General features: G+C 41.4%; 1 protein-coding gene across 1 annotated transcript; it reads right to left on the bottom strand.

Moving 5' to 3' along the window:
• Positions 1-551: 551 nt before the first annotated feature.
• On the bottom strand, positions 552-19,607 carry zbtb47b (zinc finger and BTB domain containing 47b). Its single transcript, XM_055037294.1, has 6 exons — positions 19,241-19,607; positions 4,436-5,785; positions 3,941-4,088; positions 3,239-3,354; positions 2,811-2,955; positions 552-2,054 (listed from the first exon to the last, which is right to left on the bottom strand). Exons 1-6 carry the CDS (start codon positions 19,241-19,243, stop codon positions 1,615-1,617), a joined length of 2,202 nt encoding a protein of 733 aa, XP_054893269.1. The 5' UTR covers positions 19,244-19,607; the 3' UTR covers positions 552-1,614.
• Between the last annotated feature and the right edge of the window lie 421 nt (positions 19,608-20,028).

The raw sequence follows: 20,028 nt of genomic DNA, 5'->3' as shown, positions 1-20,028 counted from the left end.
TGAAGAGTGAAAAGAGGAAGCCATTTAAAGTCATGCTTGCAGCGTAGCATGTATGAAACAGCACAAAGACCACATGCTGAAGTAGGTGGACCAAAGAGACCAAACATTGTGGCGTAAATTTCCAAAGGTACACACAATAAAAACTCCAACATCAGACATCCCTGAACACACCATCATGATTGTAACGCATAGTGTGAGGATGCTTTTCTTCAACAGAGGCAGGCTAACTGGTCAGAGCTGATGGGAAAACGGACAAAATACAGGGATATCTTTGAGAAAAGCATGTGAGAGGAAGCAAAGAACTTGAGCCTGGGAAAGACAACCCTAAACATGCAGACAGAGCAATGATGACATGTTTAAAGTCCAAGCTTGCTCATGTATTAGAATGGCACAGCCAAAGTCCAAATTGAGAATATTAAAAAGTCCTGTTTACAGACACTCTCCTCCCAATCTGACTGAGCTTGAGCTTTTTTTTTTTTTGCTTGGGCTTTTTTTTTTTTTGCAAAGAAAAATGAACAAATTACCATCTCTAGAGATGTAAAGCTGATGAAAAGACTTTCAGCTGAAACCACAGTGAGATGTGGTTGAACAAGGCTTTAAGTAAAAAAAAAACCCTTTTTGCAAGAGTAAAAAAAATGAGAAAATCATGCACAATTTTTTTCCTTCTGCCTCAGACTCATGCACTACTCTGTGTTGGAATATCAAATAAACAAAAATCATATATTAAAATTTGTGGTTGCAACGCAAAATGTGAAAAAAAGTTCAACAGGAGTGAATGGTTCTGCAAGACAGTGTACATAAATAGTCAGACCTGTAAGAGACTTGGGATGGTTAAGGGAAGCCAAACATAAGAGTCGCGGATATCTTCATCTGCTGACTTTGTGGAAGCTCAAGTGTGAATTTGTTGTTCTGAAGACTCTCAGTTCCAGGCTCTGCTTCACAGATCACTCTAACACACCAATACAGACAAAAAAAACAAAACAAAAAAAAAAACAACACACTCACTCCACTACACACATTATAACCTCTCTAATGTCTTTTGAAACTAAAGCCACGAATCACCCAACCACAACCAGAAAAAACAAAAAAAAAAGGAGCACATATCAAATGTCACAGGAGGCAAATGTAAGGTGCAGGATCGATTATAAACGCTATATTACATTACTTATCCATAGCAACGGAGCTACAGGTTTGGTTATTGGTGACGTCACAAACGAATACATGTTCAAAGTCAAAATGAGCGTTTGGTTATTGCTGGGTCAGACTGAAACTGAGCGCTACATCCTGGCAGAGAACAAAAATATTTTACTCTCATCTTTTATGACCATGTGTAACAGTTATTTGGTAAAGGATGTTACAATCTATTTGTTGTGCAAAACTCTGGATTTATAAGTGTGGTGTAAAAGTTTGGATAGGACTTTGAGGTTATATACTGTATTTAGCTGAGTAAAAAATAACTATTTCTTATTTATGCAGATGAAAGAGTCTGTTACGAGGTCTATGTCTAGCCTTTTTTTCAGTTTTGTCTTTTGTGTAAATGTCAATCTCCCGCTGTGAGTCTGCTCTTAAACAAGAAGAAGCCAAACAAAGTGCTTTAAATGCTACAGAAATTTGTTAGTTGTTGGAGTTCATCCTACCAGCAGAAAACAAGGGAGGTGGTGGGGGTAATTGTGAGGCAGTAGCCAGCCCGCCCATGGGGTGCAGCAGAGAGAGAGGCAGCTGGGTGCTGTGGAGGAGCTGTGGGCTGGACGCGGCAGAGGGCGTGGCGGCGGAGGATGGCGTTCCCAGCTGCGCTGGACCAGAAGAGTCCACGGCAGGGGAGACGAGGGGCAGGTTGAGGTTGAGGGGGTCACCGCAGTTTGGGACCACCATAGGGTTGGTGACGTGAAAGCACTTCTCCCTGTGGGCCTTGAGCATGTTGGAGAAGCGGAAGCGCTGACCACACACCTCGCAGGGGTACGGCTTCTCTCCGGTGTGGGTGCGGCGGTGGCGCTTCATGTTGGGCCGACTCGTGAAGCTCTTCCCACAGATCTCACAGATGTACGGCTTCTCTCCTGAAGGATAAAGGGCACCAGAGCTGTGTCATGCATCTTAAGCATTAAAGTTTAAAGCCTTAGATAACTTGAAGAAATGCCCAATGAGTCTAATTAGAAAGGGTTATTTACCCCCTGCCTTTCATTCAAGGTTAGTATTTACTGTTAAGTGTTTTTATAATGGCTTGCAAAAGTTTTGATAAGCATTTATTTGATAAACCGTCAACATATTTCATTAGGATTTAAATTGAATACAAATCAGAGAAGCAACAAGGAGGCTCATAGTGACTGAAGGAATGGTTGAGATTCACAGCTCTGAGAATCTGAATACATATTAGGAATAAACTACACCAATCTGCCCTTTATGGATTACCGGCATGAGGAAAGCCAATACAGAAGAAAAAAAGTAATAAAAATCCTGTGTGGCTTGCCGCAAGCCACACAGGGGACTAACTTACTTAATAACATAATGCTCATTGTTAACAACATAATGAAATAATATAATGCTAATTAACAACATAACAATACTGTTATTGTTATTTCAATAATAGTATTTCAATAATGATTTAGCACAATAATGTGCTAAATAAAACAACAGAGGACCAAAATTAGGTGCAATAAAGCAAAAACAAAAATACTGCCTGTGTGATATATTGTGTCATTTTATGCATAAAATATGAAAAAAACAGAGAATTGTTGACAAGAGTATGCATGTAATTCTTTCCCAAACTATGAAATAACTCTGTAACGCTTACAAGTGTGGCAAAAGTGACTTACCAGTGTGCGTCTTCATATGCTCGTCAAAGTATTGCTTCATATTGAAGTCCTTTCCGCACCACTGACACATGAACTGCTTGTGTCCGATGTGGATGCTCATGTGTGAACGCAGCTGGTATTTGTACTGGAAGCGCTCGCTGCAGCTCTGAAATGGCACACAGTGGACACACTTGATCAGTCTTCTAAAAATCACTTCTGGAGGAGGCAGTGCTCAATCAAACTAACATGGTCAACATCAAATTAGAGGCTGTTTTTGATGGAATGCTGTAAAATAGGATTTTTAATAGAAGAGACATGCAACAAAGGCAAAAGCTGCAATAACTGGGATCCTTATTGTAATAAAAGGCTAGCAAAGCTGGATTTCACCACCATGGTCATTTCTTACAAGTCTTAAAAACTCCTACAGCACTGAAAAAGGGATCTCAAACCTCACACTTGAAGGGTTTCTCTCCTGAGTGCTGCAGAGAGTGGACCTTCAGGGACATGCTGCGCTTGAACGACTTTCCACACGTTTCACAGGTAAACGGCATGTCCTTAGTATGGGCTACACAAACAACAAAATACACAAACATTAAAAACACACCCAGACCTCAATCCGATAAAGAATTTGTGGCTACACTTGACAGAGCTCATACTAAACAGTTGTGGATGGAAAAAGTGAGTAAAACTTCACCATCTAGAAGTGCAAGTCCGACTCAGACCTACTCAGACTCTACACTTAAGGTGCATCTATAAAATTCTACCTTCAACTTGGTGACTTTTATACAAACTCTAATGTTACGTTTTACATTTAATTGTCATCATTTTGGTAGAAATATTATTTTTTTCTTATTTTTTTCAAAAGTTCACAAATCTGTTAACCATAACTGATTTGTTAAAACATCCAAGGAGTGAATACTTTTTACAGGCACTGTAAATATGAACAACAGATAATATATGCAAGATATCTTGGATGGATGTACACAAGCAGTCTGGGAAAGTAAGATGGCTATGCTCTAGCAAAAGTGGAAAAGGAAAGCAACACCCAAAACAAATCCTGCTTAACAATTAAAAAGTTGTAGAGGAGGAAGCCCAAAGTACACAAGGGAACGAGGTGATCCAAGGAAATAGTTGATGGCAGTGTCACTCACCGACCATGTGCTTCCTGACGTGAGCCATGGTGTAAAATTTCTTCTCGCAGATCTCACATGAGAACTTCTTCTCTGCGTAGCCGTGGACTATCTTGTTGTGCTCGTGCAGCGACCACAGCTTCTTGAAAGCCTTTCCGCAGGTCACACACTTTCAAAGCATACAATGAAGAAGAGGAGATGTTGTGATTACTGGGTTTAAGAGGGTTTGGCATGTTTGAGGGGTTAAAATTCTAACCAAGAATTTGTTGGAAGACTTGAAAATTTATGTTCACATAAATTTTCAAAATAAACATTGCTCTATCTCAATCAAGCACAAAAAGACTTGTGCTTGATTGACAGCAGAGGTGGTTGCACAAAGTACTGGCACAGATGGTTGAATACAAGTAAATGCCACATTTTCAGAATTTTGTATACAACTTTGAAAGGCAGTTCTGCTGTTCCTTCCACTTCCCCATAATCTGAACTCTGAAATGTGAGAGCGTAAGCAGTTCAAACCTGGATGCTCCGCTCACAGTCTGTCTGTTGGTGCAGCAGCAGCTCACTCTCCAACAGGAAGCGCTTCCCACAGTTGTTGCAGATCTGCATGCGGTTGTGCGTGACGTTCATGTGCTTCTCCAGGTACCAGCGGTTGTTGAAGATGCGAGGGCATTTTTTACACGGGAAGTGTTGCTTTTCCTCCAGCCTGACCTTCTGACCTAGGCCCTCTGCATCCAGTGCCTTCTTCCCGCCCTGTCGCTGATTGGTCAGGGTGGCCTCTGCGAGCGTCTGACGCATAGCAGTGGCGCCCACCACGGCTAAGGCTCTGGTTCCCCGGCGAGGTCGATCCATTATGGTGGGCTGCTCCAGTCCAGGAATGTTTAGGGTGTTCTCCTCCTCCTCCTCCTCATTTTCCTCTCCACTGTTATGCCCCAGTATGTCTGTCCTCTTTAGATCTTCATCGCCCTCCTCTTCATGTCCGTCACCATTCTCCATCTCATCGTCCTCATCACCCTCAGAGTCTCTCTCATTTTCATGACAATGGCCAAACATGGGTTCTATGACTGTGGAAGATTTTCCATCGGATCCCTTTGAGACGTTCAGGGTCTGGTTGTTGAGGTTGACTTCAACAATGATCTGATCTCTGTTGAAGGAGGTGTGACCATCCGCTGGTTTTGACTCCTCTCCGCCGCCCTCCACTTTACAGAGAGTGGTCACACCCGTGCTGGCCCCGCCTCCGGGACCCTCCTCTTTCTGATAGTACTGCTTTGTCTGGGCAGCAATCTTTCCCACCTCCTCCACTCTAATGGAGAACAGGCTGCTGCCTTCTCTCGTGTAGACCCTGCCAAGCTCAGACTCCTGTTTGATCTCCCGGTACAGCTGGCAGGGAGGCATCTCAGCTGGGTCAAACCCTTCCTGATTGGCCATCTCTCTGCAGGTGGCTCTCAGCGAGTGGCTGCTGAGGAGATCTCGACAGGACGCCGCGATGTCACTCATCTGAAGCACGGTGGCAGCGTTCAACACGTCCCGGACGGTGCTGCTGCTCACCAGCAGCTTGGAGGTGTAAATGAAGTTGAGGATCTGCTGGAGGCCCTGAGAAGTCAGGGCATCCAGGGACAGATCCACGCGCCGCAGCTGTTTGCTTTGGGCGAAAAGAGAATGGAAGAAGGGGCTGTAGGCTGCCAGTACTCCCTTGTGGGCAGGAAAAGTGCTGCGCTGGCGCACCAACACGATGTCCACGTCACAAAGGTCAGGCTGGAAGAGGCGCTGCTCATTCAGCCTGTCCATCAAACAGGTGAAGTGCAGAGCCACATCCTCCACTAGAGAAAACTCAGCAGAGGGGAAGTCTGTGGTCTTCTCCACTATGAGCTGAAACCAAAATAGAGACAAAGAGTTCTTCAAAATTCACATAAAAGGAATTTAAGTGACAGAAAAAAAAAAAGACAAAACTATGGATTCCCAGCTCTGTTCTTTAAGAATCACGGTTTTGCATGATTCAGGCTTTTGCCCACTGCTACTTACTAAGTTAAATTAAAGTTTGTTTAAGAAGTGTGAGTAGTTACAATTGTTGCCTTAAAATAAGAAGGTCCTAGAATGTTTCTGCTTGGCTCAGAGTCTCTCGGTACACCTCGTCCTGCCCAAAACACGCATGTTAGGTAAGCTGGTGTCTCTTAATTTAGCTTAAATTTTCCATAGACAAATTGCTCAGAATATAATTGACCAAAATGAATCAGTGTGTGTTTGTGTGTGCGCGTGTGTGTGTGCGTGTGTGTGTTGGAGCAAGAACAGTTGAAAAGAGTGAAACAAATTTGCAGATTATGACCCAGGTCTAAAAATATGACTATTAATTCCTGTAATTACAACTTAGTCATTGGTACACGCAGAACTTTTGAAATGTTTGCTTCATTTTTTGCTACATTTCTGGTAATTAAATCCCCCAACTCAAAATACAGTACAACAAAGAAAATAAGTATGAAACCACTCATAATTAATTCATAAATTTTAAAACTTCAACATCTCATATATGTAATATTTCTGCCATTGAGTTTCTCTGATTAGGGCCATTTATAGGAAAGGGAGTTTTTTTTTTAAAGCTGAAAATAAATTATGTGCAAACTAATATTGATAGGAAAGCATGAAGACAAAAAGAAATAAACAAGAACAGTAAAATTCTGTCAACTTCTGTGATCCAAAAAGTCAAATCAAATAATTAAGTAAATGATGCAAAAATAAACTCTCATGCCAGTTTCTGTGCATGCTTTAAAGTGTTGGGCTGCAAGCAGCGTGTGACCCAAGTCGGAGAGAAATCAAAGGTGTAACAATCAGCACTCTGTGCAAGGTCCTCGACATCCCAAGGTGGGTTTATTTTAGCACAGGAAGGGCAGGGTTTCGATCCAGACGGGATGTGACTGAGGACACAGCGGCAAGCAAACAGAGTGCAGGCGGCCGCGCGCACACACGAACACAGCACACACATGGGATGTCCAATCTTCCACCAAACCCACACACACCAGACAAAAACACAGTGTCTGGTGTCTCTGCAAGGACTGACCGGCCTGTGAATTGGTATTCAATGCCATTCCTCCTCCTATTAGTCGGGCCCAGCAGCACACCCACTTGGTACACTCTCCCCGAGGGAAGACGAATCATGCACACAACAAAACATGTCAGGAGAAATAATTAGGGAAACCTTGTTGAATAAATACTTGCTAATCCTCTAAACAAATAATAGATATTAGAATTCAGGAGTAATTTAAAAGCGCTGATACGAACGGCGCTTATACTAAATGCTGTAAATGATCCAGCTAAATTACCACGACATAATGACATTAACTTAAAACGATAAACTTCTATGTAGCAGATTCAATTCTGGATGGGGATGAAATGCACCGTTTTCTGCTCTTTGCACCATTTTTCCATCACATATTTTCCTCATTAGGATTTATAATGCTTTGTTGTCATTGTTCAGGCTGAGAAATAGATTTGCATTCTCTCCTAACCTTGAGAATCCGCTCTGTTCGAGGAATTCAATTATCTAGTTTTAGATTTATTCATAGTTCTGAGCTGCTAAATTGAACTCAGAATGAGAGGAACAAAGATTGGGATATCTCCCTCAGCACAAGGCTTCAGACATTGCCTGAGGGTAAAATGCTACAGTTGTAAATTTCAAAGTGTAAGTTTCACTCCAAGGTCAATAATGACCTGGTCTACCTTCAGGAACCAAAGCAACCAAGCTGAAGGCCTGGACTGGAGGTCGGATAGAAATGTTTGAAATAAACAAAATTGTTGGATTTTATTTCTTTAAGCTGATTGGGAAAGGAAGGTGCCACCACTTTTTGTCGGACCAAAAAACTGGAAATTTTTTATCCAAAATATTTCTACTTTTGTTTGTTTAATATAATGATGGAGTTCTGGTCCAACAGACTCAGATTTTGAGTGTTTTTCAGACAGTTTTATTCACATGTCCTTATATTTATATGGCCAAGATTAATCTTTTCATAAAGTCAGTCAACTTGATTTTTACAAAATGAATTAAAAATTTAGCACAAAACTGTTCACAGTCTATTGTGTGAAAAAGTGCTTATTTCACTACAATCTTATGTCATAAGAATCCAACACCACAGTGAAAAGTTGAACCAAACACCAAAAAGTCATCAAAAATCAAAAAAGAAAACATTACAAATGTCTCCTTATATTTCATCCAAAAGCAAATAGGGAAAAGAAGCAAAGTAACCTCAGAACAAAGACTTGAATTTTAAGCTGTATGTAGAAGACCAAGTCATGTCAGAAAAAAAGAGCCCAGGCACCGTACTGTCAAAATCACAGAAGGAATTATTAGTTTTACAAAAAGACGGTGTGAACCAAATGGTTTTAAACTCAGGCTAGTGTTATCCAATGTGTAATTCAAGTCAGACTTAAGATCAGTTTTAGTGTCAGATGGTCAGCAATGAAAACAAATAATCAGCACAGAAATGCAAATATACAAACCTGCAGGTTTTGCACAAATCTACAAAAAAAAAAAAAAGGATTCCATCACAGATTCATCCATAAACAAAAAACGCTGCACTGCTTTTTGCTTGCAACAAAAACATTCAAACGCAGATGGTCTGAGTAATAATCAACAGGTTCCTGAATAACAAAGAGCTTTTGGTAAATTCATAAGGAACTTTGTTTCAAACTGACGGATGCTTTATAAGACCCTAATTCAGCAGGAAACAATCGTACTGCAACCAAACAAACTGAGCATGAACTCTAATCCAACTCCCATGATCTCTCTGTCTTCTCGGAAATGTCAGAGAGAGAGCGTGTTTTCCACCGTCAGAGGAGCGCCTCCTTTAACCAGCCTCTCAGTCAAATGCCTCACTCTACATTATTCATATGTGGCTCGACCTGAGACAAACTCACAGTAATGAAGATTACCCGTACACCCCGACGCAGGGCGACTATTATACTGGCTTCAATCAAAGCATCGCACTAACAGTTCAGTCACAGATTATTTCATCACTGGTCCAAGACAGCAATGTGACAAGATCCCTCTGCACTGTAGGGGCCTCAAAGGGCCCGTTTCACAAAGCAGCTTTCAAAGGTCACACAGTTAAGTCAAATAAAATCATTTTTCACTTTGATACAGAATATTTTAATCCTTTGGATGTGATTTAGTGAAAGGGAAAGTTGTTGTTTGGCAAAAAAAAAATCCTGACTATGAAAGATTACAAATGTTTAATCTCTCACTTGCTAAGGGCTCGACATGCTTGTCTGCATCATGATGATCGAGCTAACATGAGTGCACATTCACACTAACTTCATTTCAGATGCAATCGAGTCTCACCAGGTGGTTTTGTTTAATCTTGGTCTGTGAAAGTTGGACAGGATGAACCTGGAAGTCCAATATGGACCAGCAGAGTGGACGTCACAAGATATTTTAGGAAGAGAGTTTTTGTTCATTTTCTTGGAAATCTGAGCTCTGATCAGTAAACGTCACTGCATTCAACTGTCTTTTTCTAGTTGCAAATTGGAAAATGATGATTCAAATTGTTGCTAACAACTAGGAGCAACACAAGCTAGAAGCTTAGCATTTTCCTGCACTATCTGTATTCAAAGGTTTTGAGGAACTAGGGTTGGTGATCAGCTTTGTGGTCAAAACGTTGTGTATCTCAATCCTCTGCCAGCAATCAAATACTTTGTAGAGAAAAGAAAAAACAAGCATTTGGCCATGTACTATTTTAATACCACAGTAAATATCTGCCAAAAATCCTGAAATTTTGAAAGGATTTCCATATCTACAAGAAAAAACTTGGATATTATGTCAGAAATGCGCAAATTTGCGAGAAAAACATAAAATTTTTTTATGATAAAGTTAACTAAGATTATAAAGTCAATGCCCTGACGTGTGCTGTTTGCATGCATGTGCTGCCATGCGTATTTTTAAATTCAAATAACTTACCAATTAGAAAGGTAGAAGCTCTGCAGTCTAATAAATTTAACCACTGAGAGGCAGAAGTCCCTTTAATTCATTTTAAGCCTTTCATTTAACAGCTGCAACATTCAAGGTCAAAGCATTTTATGCAGGTACGTGCCACTTGTCAAAGATAGCCAGATTCTGAAGAAAAAAAATATTCCTGAAAGCTAATGAAGTGCAAAAGATATGACAAGAGTCCTTTGATTGAAAGCTTAACTTTCTGACTCTTCTGGCACTTTATGTTTAATCCAGTTGGGTTGCAGCTGTGATGGATGATGCACAAAATTACAGCTCTGCCTGAGTGGAGCCTGCATTACTTAAGAGAGAGGGCAAAAAAAGATAACTTATCACGTTGTAGTTAATTTACTCCTGGACTCGTTACCTTCAGATGTTACTTTGGTGTCAAAGTGAGCGTGTCAGTCAAAGTGATTAAAGGAACCATGTGGAAACCTCACCTAGATCAGCCAAGTCAAGATGGATGGTTTGATTCTGGCATGATCTCGGCTCGACTGGACCTGATCCAGACTGTAAGGATGAAGTGCCACTTGCTAATTTCACTACTGGCCACTATTACCCCACACCTTACACAAGGGGGCTCACAGAGGGGTGGGCTGGTCACCTGGTGCAGCGGGCGATACCCGTGGGGCCGACTCGCATCAATGGACTGGTCCGGGGCGGCCGTATTTTAACCATAAAAGCATATAAACAGTTTTTGTCAGTCATTACAGCGGATTGGTTTATTTTCTTGAAGAACATTGAGTTAATATAATTAAATCTCTCAGCCACTCTCCTCTCCTTTGACCAAACTTGTCAGATTTTGTCGTTTGAGCTAACCTAATAGCAGTAGTAATAGTAAATTAAAAGATAAAATAATAATAAAAAGAAGAAAGTTAAAAAATTAGAACTAATAATTAAAAAATAGATTTGACACACGTCTTCACTATTGTCTGGAGAAATTGCAGCTAAAGTTTTGAAATACTTAACATAGAAAATACAAGAGTTATTTTGTTCAGTCAGACTTGAAGCATTCACAAGGAGTCATTTGTGTACAGATGTGTGTGTGTGAGAGAAAATTACTTTCATAGCTTTTGTTTTCAAATAATACCGAGTTGTGTCCTCTTTTTACTCTTTTCCTTGCAGGCTGCTATGCTTTATTTTAGCCTTTCAAACAACACAATCTGCACATATATAGTCTTATACGTGGTGTGCCGTATAAATAATCATGGTGGGCCGCCATGGCCAAAAGCGCCAGGGCCGTTTGTTGGGCCCAGTCCTGCTCTGGGCCCAAGTGGATTTACGACTCCAACTCTGGCGTCCAAATCCAAACAGCATTCTGTGTGAGGTCTCTGCTGTTGCTATTTAACAGATAGAACCTTCATCTTTATGAATTACTTGTTTTAACATCTCATTCCTGCACAAACCAAAAGAATATAACAAACAAGCAGCATCCAGCCAGTCTATCTCATTTGCTTGCTGACCGTTAAACAGACTGAGCTATTAGCAAAGGCCAATGTCAGAGTCATGAACGCATCAATAGTGCGAGGGAGGGCAGGTCGTACTCAGGCAGGAGGAAATCTCTGAGGTGAGGCATTGCAGAGGGTTAAAGCTTTCTCTGCCTGCCCACACACTATACTGACTCAACTCTTCCTCTTCGAACAGAACCTGCCTTGGTGTGACCTTTACTCAAAGCTATATGTTGTTTCAAATTACATGTGAATTGCTGGGTGGTCAAACAAATATAATGTGCATAAAGCTGCCTTAAGCACAGAACCTTTAGGATTCATAATTTGACATGACCACAATTTAAGAAAAACACATTATCAATGTTCAGAAGGTTAAAAATGTTTCTAAATTAGGGCTGGCACTTTAATGCCCATATGGCATATAAAACTATTGTGATTAAATGGGTAAATATCAAATGTCCAAGTATAAGTGAATGCAGCGCAGAATGAGCCAAGTGTTCAATCTGCTTATTTCTGTGTTCGCACAGTACATGGTATGTGTTATTAGAAAATAATTGGGAAAGCTGCAAATAGTTCCCAGCCTTTGGCAACTTCAATACAGTTTCGCAGACATTTTATAGACCTGAAATTTACTAATATCATATGGGCTAGAACGTGCAAAATGCTGAAGATCTGACCACACTGTAATGCATTTAACCAACACAAACGTTAGAGTATATGTGTTAGAGACAGGCAAAAGTTTCACATGTTCCAAAGTAAGCTGTAAAGATGAAGTCAGAGGAAACATGAAAGATTCCAAGAAGTTAGTTAAACTCTATTTTCTGCAGATGCATATATGCGGTTCATTCAGGCTGCTTTTTGGAGAGTGAGACTCACAGAAAACAGGAAGTCTCAGCATGGTTAAACTAAATGGCCTTGTTTGATGTTTTGGGTTTTCAATGTGAAAAAGATGGTGACCTTTTAGAAATCTCAATTGAAGTAAAGATGCAACTTCTAAGGAATAAATACAGAGACTCTTGTTTGGAGTTAATACTGTGAAAATCATACAAATAGCTAATCTATTTAATGAAGGGTGGTATTTCCAGTTGGTAATGTTAAATGCCATGATAAGGCATTCAGCAATAATGCTAAAAACCTTTTTTAGCAATAAGTGCTAAATGCTCAATAAAGTGCAGGGAAAAGAGGGCTCAAACTGTCAACTTCAAAATTGCTGCAGCTGTAGTTTTATGAGGTTGTTGTCAGGTTGTTGGGGCTTGTAATGGCATTTTAACAGGAACTTCGTGAGTTAAAAATAAGTGTTGTGCTTTCACATCTTTACAGAGCACACAAGTCTTTCAAACGGCAATCAATTTGCAGCGCAACTCAACTCACACCGACCTCCTCAAATCCCCAGCAAGCTTGATAAACCGTCTTACACGTTCACAAATACGTTCAACCGGCAAAATACAGACATGTACTCTATGAATAAGGAAGGCTGACGTTACGTGCTGCTTTGACCTAGAGCCCTTCAAAGAGCACACTCAGCAGCCCTGCTCACAGCGCGCTCTCCGGCGGAGGGACGCAGCATGGCCTGACATGACTGACACCCAGAGGAAGGAGAGCGGGCATCGTGTCAGGCCTCATCTCGCTCGGTGGTACACCGAGATGGCAGAGGAACAGTGCCCGCCTCTACGCACACAGACGAATATCCCTTAGTCACCATGAGGGGATTTCAGAACAAAACTATGACTGCTCTGGCTGCAAACTCTCTGTGCGGGATAGTAACAATTCACAGCAGAGAGTTTGGGCTCCTTGTTACATCAGAGCTCTTCAACTTGGAAGGAAGTAAGACCACAGAGCAAACAAAAGGGGACAAGGGCATGTCATCCATGATGGAGTCCAATCAGACAGTCATTAAAAAGTCATCAGAGTAATGACTGATGCGGCGTCCTATGTGTGCTCATCGGAGCAGCTCCTTGCTTGCTGACTGTGGTAGACCCGAATCCTCAAAGATGTGAACTCTGATTCATGGCTCACTCCTCAGCTGCTGTCTGGTTTGGACCGAGGCTAAACAAGAGTGGTGAGGATGGAAACTTTCTAGTTGGTTTGCGAAGGACTCTTAATGTTTTCAGCAGTGAACTTCTTAAAACGATTCCGAAAAAGTTTTTTTTTCCCTCAAGACTTTATAAAGCCATTTCAGTTTGAAAATGCACACTGGAAAGTATTTTCAAATGGAAGCCACTCGATAAACTTAAATACTTGTGTTGATACCACGGCAACAAAGTGCTTTAGTGAAGATAATCATACTGTCAGGGCCTCACGGAGAGCCAATATTTAAACCCTTTTCTTTTTATGAATGCGGTAAAACTGACCAGAAAATTCTGAATTTTATCCTGATCTTTAAAGACCTAAATAATAGTTTTAATCACTAAACTCATTAGCTAAGATGCTAACGCACATGAAATTAGACTATTTCTGGTGAAATGAAGAATCATATAAGATAAAGGACAAAAAAAAAATTCTCAACTTGCTACTGGTTTTTTTCCCTCTCTTCCACTTGAGCTAATTATTTTACACCCTTCAGTCTATTCAAATATTTTACTTGTCTAACCACATTACTCACCGCTGGCTGCAATTAATAAAGACAATATTATCAGCATTCCTGCAGTGCTAATCCCTGACATCCAATCTCCCATCACTCCCCACTGTGGATTTTGCTCCATCCCATTCTGGGGATTTGGACTCAGCCAGGTCTCGCCTTGCTGGAGCTCCACCACCTCACACTGTCGGATTTAAAACACGTTTCCATCTATATGTTAATACAACCACAGGTGACAAGCCAATCTGACTGTGATACGAGTTTAGCCGAGCACGAAATTGGGGGGGGACACAAGCAAAAATAAGGACAAGAACCCAGCAGGAGCAGCATGTTGGACAACGTCCATGATGGAAACATTTGACAGCATGTGTGGGACAGGTTTGGCCGCAGGGGACGCGTGTGTGACCAAGTGTTGCTTAATGCGAAGCCATTTTGAAAGGAGGCAACAGGCAGCTGAGATGATGAGCAAGCTGGATAATCAAAAGGAGCCACACGCAGGCTGAGAAGGGCTAGAGAATAGCGCACTGGGACAGGAGCGTCCACACTGATGCTCTGCCAGGAAGCTTGTGTCTGGGCCAGTGATCTGGTATAGGAAGCGCTGAGTCAGGAAACCTGGCCAAGAGAGAGGGGCCCGTGGTGCAGCCTGGCATCTCTTCCACACGCCACGATGCTTCACACAACACTGCCCTGTTGGAGTTATAACACACTGTTCCCAAACCAGCACACTGCAGCCTGCACGACACGCCCACTTGCAATAGCAAACAAGGACGGTGGAAACCTGCCGGGATTAATGTGGGTTTCCAAACACATAAAGTGCCTTGCAGAGGCATTCATTATCCCATCACAGTTTGACATGTTACAATACAAATCACAAAGTGTTTTTTTGGACTTTTGCAAACTGGTGCAAGATTGGGAGGTACAATAAATGAACATGAAAAAATGTGGCTTGCATTTGTATTCAGCCCTTATGAGTAGACAATTTGCTGCTGCAAGTCTCTGAAATGACTTTATGAGTTTTGCCCACTTTACCATATTTGCTTAATGGCAAGTCACGTTCAGTCAGAGTGGATGAAGAGTGTCCTTAAATATTACTTTTTGAAGTCTTGCCTCAGGTTCTCAATTGGATTTAGGTCTGGACTTTTACTCCAACACATTCTTCCATCTCACAATTATAACTGGGATTGAGTTGGTCTATAACAAGATGCATTCGTTTGTGGCAACTTCAATGGTTTTGCAAGGCACTATCTGAATAGTTGCAAAAATCAATCCTGACTCAAGAACTGTTCATTTTTTAACAGTTCTACCAATAACATCTACCAATAAAGATGGTTATCATAGACAATTGCAGAAGACATAGAGCACAGGCAGGCCTGACGGACATCAACTGACACATATTGTAATATATTTATCATCTGCTTCATATCTTGAAATGAAGAGCTCCTCATCAGAGAAATCGCTCAAGTCCGTCAGGAACATGTGTGTCTGTGAGCAAGTTTGGATTCCGCTGGCATATTTCATGAGAAGGTCAGAAAGGACAGAGAAGAAAAACATAAGAGCGTTGGCTTTCTAAAGCAACAGCCAGTGAGCAAAAAGCAAATTCCTGGTGCCAGATTATAAAATGCTCTGTTTTCTCAGTTACTCAGATTTACATTCAAAGCTGTTATTTAAAATAGATAAGTTACATAACACACAAGATCTGTTATTCACATGGAAAAGCAGAGAAAGAAACTGATTTTTACAAATAATCTTTCCCAAGTGATTGATGGATTGATTATTTTTGATGACGCCAACAGAAAAGCCAAGTGCAATATTTGCCATAAAATTGTGTCAGTCAAATCCAGATCAATAAACAATTTGCATCATCAGTTAAGACGGCAGTAAGAGTATTAGACCAAATCTCAATCATTCCGTTCTGGCTTCAATCTGGGTTTGTGATTTATTGGTCAATACCACTTCACTCCAATCATTTCATACTCTACAATATTTTCTTTTTGTTATAGTTAGACCTCATCCTGCATGTTTATCTTGTTCAGGCTTCTCCATTTGTTTCGACCAGCTTTTGATTTCAAATTTAGCTGCCAGGGAACAATCTGTGTTTTTGTTTCACAAGAATTGTTAGCTTTGCTTTGCAAACGGATTGTGCTTTCCATTCCTTCACTGCCCGGCTCTCTTGTTTTCTGATGATCAGCTCGGTGAGTGCTGAGCTCTCTGAATTCATTTGCTTTCCAGTACGTCAGGTGGATTCTTTACCGGCTTATGTTTGACATTGGTCCGAAGTTTAAATCGTCTCAAACACACTACGCAAAAAAGAATTGGATTGACTTTTCTGAGCTATGGGGTAGATTCTTAGAGGGCAAATAAGAACCAAAAGAAAAAAAAATCAGAAATATTTTATCAGCCATTTTGTAAAATATATGCCAAATCCCTCAAAAGTGTATTTTTTTAATCCTTTGATATCCCTTACAGCGGACACTTTGCTTTCCTCATGTCAGCAAAAAAATTAACTTCAGTTTTGACATTTTTATATGCTCCTCTTCAAAGACAGAAATCTCAATGAAGGAAACCTCTTTAAAACAACCTTATGTCATTTGACGGAACGTGGACAAAAGAACCCTTACATAAGCTCAGTGTGTCTCTATGCGTCTGACCTTGCCGTCTGCATAGCGATGTCCACAGCTCCCAATCTCTGTGGCATAAATCTGCAGCACCTACACGGAGGTAAGGGTTTCTCAGAAAACCGATCTCCCACCAGGACCTGAGCCTGCCTGCTGCCGTTTGTTGTCAGGTCTCAGGAATGGCTGCACTGTAACGATTTAACAAAGACTGATGTTGGTTTCATCCCTCTCCACTCGGAGACAGAGAAATCCACGGCTTGGCAGGAGTGCCATGAAAACAGAGACAAAAGCTGCTCAGGCCTGTTTAAAAGAGACGACCTACATGGCTGGTACTCTAAACACAGTCATACTAAAAAAGAAAGAACACCTTGTGGTTTCGCGAATCTTTGAGGTGGTACTTAGTTTCACATTTTGTGCTTATCAAAAAAAACATTAGGGGCTGTTAAATGAAAACCAAAGAGATTATCATGCCTGCACATGCTCTGTGTGTTGATGTTTAACACTGAGCAATCGCAGTCTATGAAACCTCGGACTGATTAACAAACACGGGCAAGTACAGTCATGAGGAAAAAAAACAGCTTTCAGAGCTACAATTTGTTTCCTTCTGTGGAGAAATGATGTCCAAATTCATGATGCTGATGTAAAATAATACAAATAAGAAGAGAAATTCTGCCAACTAAATACAGGAGAACTTTCACCTGCTTTCATTTCCTTAAATATAAATATACTTTTTCTACTGTTGTCTGCGGTTGACATGGTGATGTTTCAGGTCACATTTTGCGACATTGTTTTTTTTAACCCTTAGAGGTCGTCGTGTTGCAAGTTTGTGTTGTAGAATAATTTGCACACATTCAATATTCCTGTGAAATTTAGTTTTCTGTTATTTCATAACAGAAAATAACAGAGAGAAGAGTTGTTCTCTTTGTGGCAGCTCTTTTTTTTTTTTTTTTTACCAATTTTAACTTTGCATCTTTCTACATTATTGTACAATATACCTCTTTCTGTCATCATTTATAGTTTCTATTTGCCTCTACACCACTAGTCCTCATCTCCATCTGGTTTGGTTTGAGAGCCTCTCATGTAATTCAACCATTAGTTACGTAACATATGGCTAATGAGAAACAGGGACTTTACATGAAACCGACCCCGTTTGAGGTACATAAAGTGCTTGCAGCATTTATCTAGGCCCAAAAACAATCAGAGATAAACTATCTTTAAATCAGCGAGGGATAACAGTCACCGTACTCACACCAACTACGCTGCGGTTTCTCTCTCATGTCTTTCCAACAGAGAAAAGAGAAGAAGAAAAAAAGAAACAGAGCAATAAGCAAACTCCATGATACCTCTTAGCTCCTGGCAGAAGCCACCCAGTGAGCACCAGGGCTGACCTGGCTGACCTGACCCAGATATTAACCCAAGCCTCCAGATGTGAGCGTGCGCTGGGATTACTCCACCACTGCATCCAGCTCCACATGCTTTCCTAATGAGGCATCCTGAAATGACCCCGGAGCCAGAGCGGACCGTTGGCTTCACTATCAGACTCCGGAGCAGCCACACTCTTTCCTGTACGCTCGGGTATATTGATAGTATTTATAGCACTTATTTAGTGTTGTTTTGATACAGACTGTCTGTCTTGCAGTAGTTTTCGATCCTTTCGGAAAGCTGTGTGGCAGTGTGCAGCAACTTGCTGTTTTAATCTGAAACTAAAACAGCTGAAGAAAAAGTTGGTTACTCCAACACTTTTTTTACCATCTCATTAAAAGGTTTTTAAATTTATAAGAAAGATGAATATGCTAAGAATCTGAGTTGCTACCTCTGTAAATCTTAAAAATAGTTCTTTACAGAAACAGCAGATGCAAACGAGTAAAAATGAATCACATTTTTATATGAAAGATGACATTCCCGTTTAACCATTTATATGCAGGTGCAAGTCGATAAATCTAAATATTATTGAAAGCACATTCTTTTTCAGCAGTTGCATTCAAAAAGTGAAATTTGTGTTATGTAGACATCTCTTTATGGCAAGTAACCGACATGCCACAGAGCCAAGAGCAACACCAGCAATTTAGCAAAAACATAAACAGTCCAGTCCTTTTCCTCCTGCAAAGACACTTCTGACATCTGGCTCAGATGTGGTTAATCAAAAGGAATATAACAGTAATTAAATAAATGTTTCTGAATTGAACTATTGGCATGAATTAACTTTTACATGCCACTGCAATTTACAGAGATGCACCTGTGCGACCAGGCTAAGTTCTGAAAACATGGGCAGTGACATCTCTTCCTCTCAGCTGATTCTCTGTGCACATTTCTTCCTGACAACATTCAGGCACAAGTGCTGCTCAGACAAAGAGGGAAAAAAAGTGCCACCTTTACTTTCACCCCCGACCTCTGAACATGTGCGCCCATCACGACCCGGTGGTTTGTTGCAGAAGCGCCCTGAGATGAAGGAATTTAACTCCTTCCGCGCATCTCCTCAGCTCTTGTAGCAGCAGCTGCATTCTTCAGGGGCAGCCTCGATTCCCAAACTCCAGCCGTGTGCGCAAGTTGCAAACTTCTCTGCAAACACCGCAACCGGCGGGTAACAACAACCTGGCAGGACGTCGCGACGATGAAGTGCGTTAAGTTCAGTCGGCCCCGCTGAGCGGCTCAACTTGCAGGTGAAAGAAAAGGGACAGAAAATAAACAAAAATGCAGCCTGCAGCCTACCATTTTGATCCAGCGCTGCGAGGCTCCAAGGAGTCCCAGAATAACTCCTTTCGCTGCGGTTTCCCCCTCGCCATGTAAACGATCGTTGGATTGTCACATTTCTGCAGTTTTTTTTTTTTTATCGCCCTTTCCTCTGTCTCTTTTCCCACCTCAAGAGTGTAGCTGTGGCGTTCAGACAGACAAAAATGCAGAGACTGCTTTTGCAGAAGGAATTGGTGATTGGAGCTCGGGGATCATATGGGCTTTTTGTCAGACGCTTTTAAAGGGACACCGCACTGTTTTTGCACGGAGGGACAAGTGGAAGTTCACGTTCAGACGCATTTTCCCTCCGCTGCCCGGGTTGACGTATAAAGACGCGGATGCGAAGGTCGCGCAGCGGCCGCGTGGCGCAAAGCCTGGCGCGAGCGCTTCCGGGTGTTTTTGCGCTCCTGCTCGGAATGGTGTGACGTCAGGTGGCGGGCAGACACGTGCGGGGGTCAGAGAGTTCACTCAATTCCCACATGGCAGCAGTCACTGGAAGTCCAACTGCAGCACAAGCGCCCTATCACAAGTTTTTCGCTCTATATGCGCATATCCGCAGAAAAACAAAATTCAAGAAGGTAAAATGATCATTTAGAGTCATTACAGCAATATTCCAGGTATTTATCTATTTTAACCTGATGACTTACAACTTATACACATATCCCTTTTATGCCAGTTTCATAGTGAGAACCAACAGTTCGTGGCTCAGTTGGTGTATAGAGGCTTCATTCCTTGATATGGTTGTTCTGAGCCATTTGGTGCATGTC

Source organism: Poeciliopsis prolifica, unplaced genomic scaffold, assembly GCF_027474105.1.
Source record: "Poeciliopsis prolifica strain line A6 unplaced genomic scaffold, Auburn_PproV2 SCAFFOLD012, whole genome shotgun sequence".
NCBI lineage: Eukaryota > Metazoa > Chordata > Actinopteri > Cyprinodontiformes > Poeciliidae > Poeciliopsis > Poeciliopsis prolifica.
The sequence above is the reverse complement of the archived record's forward strand: the minus strand, read 5'-3'. Positions and strand labels throughout refer to the sequence as shown.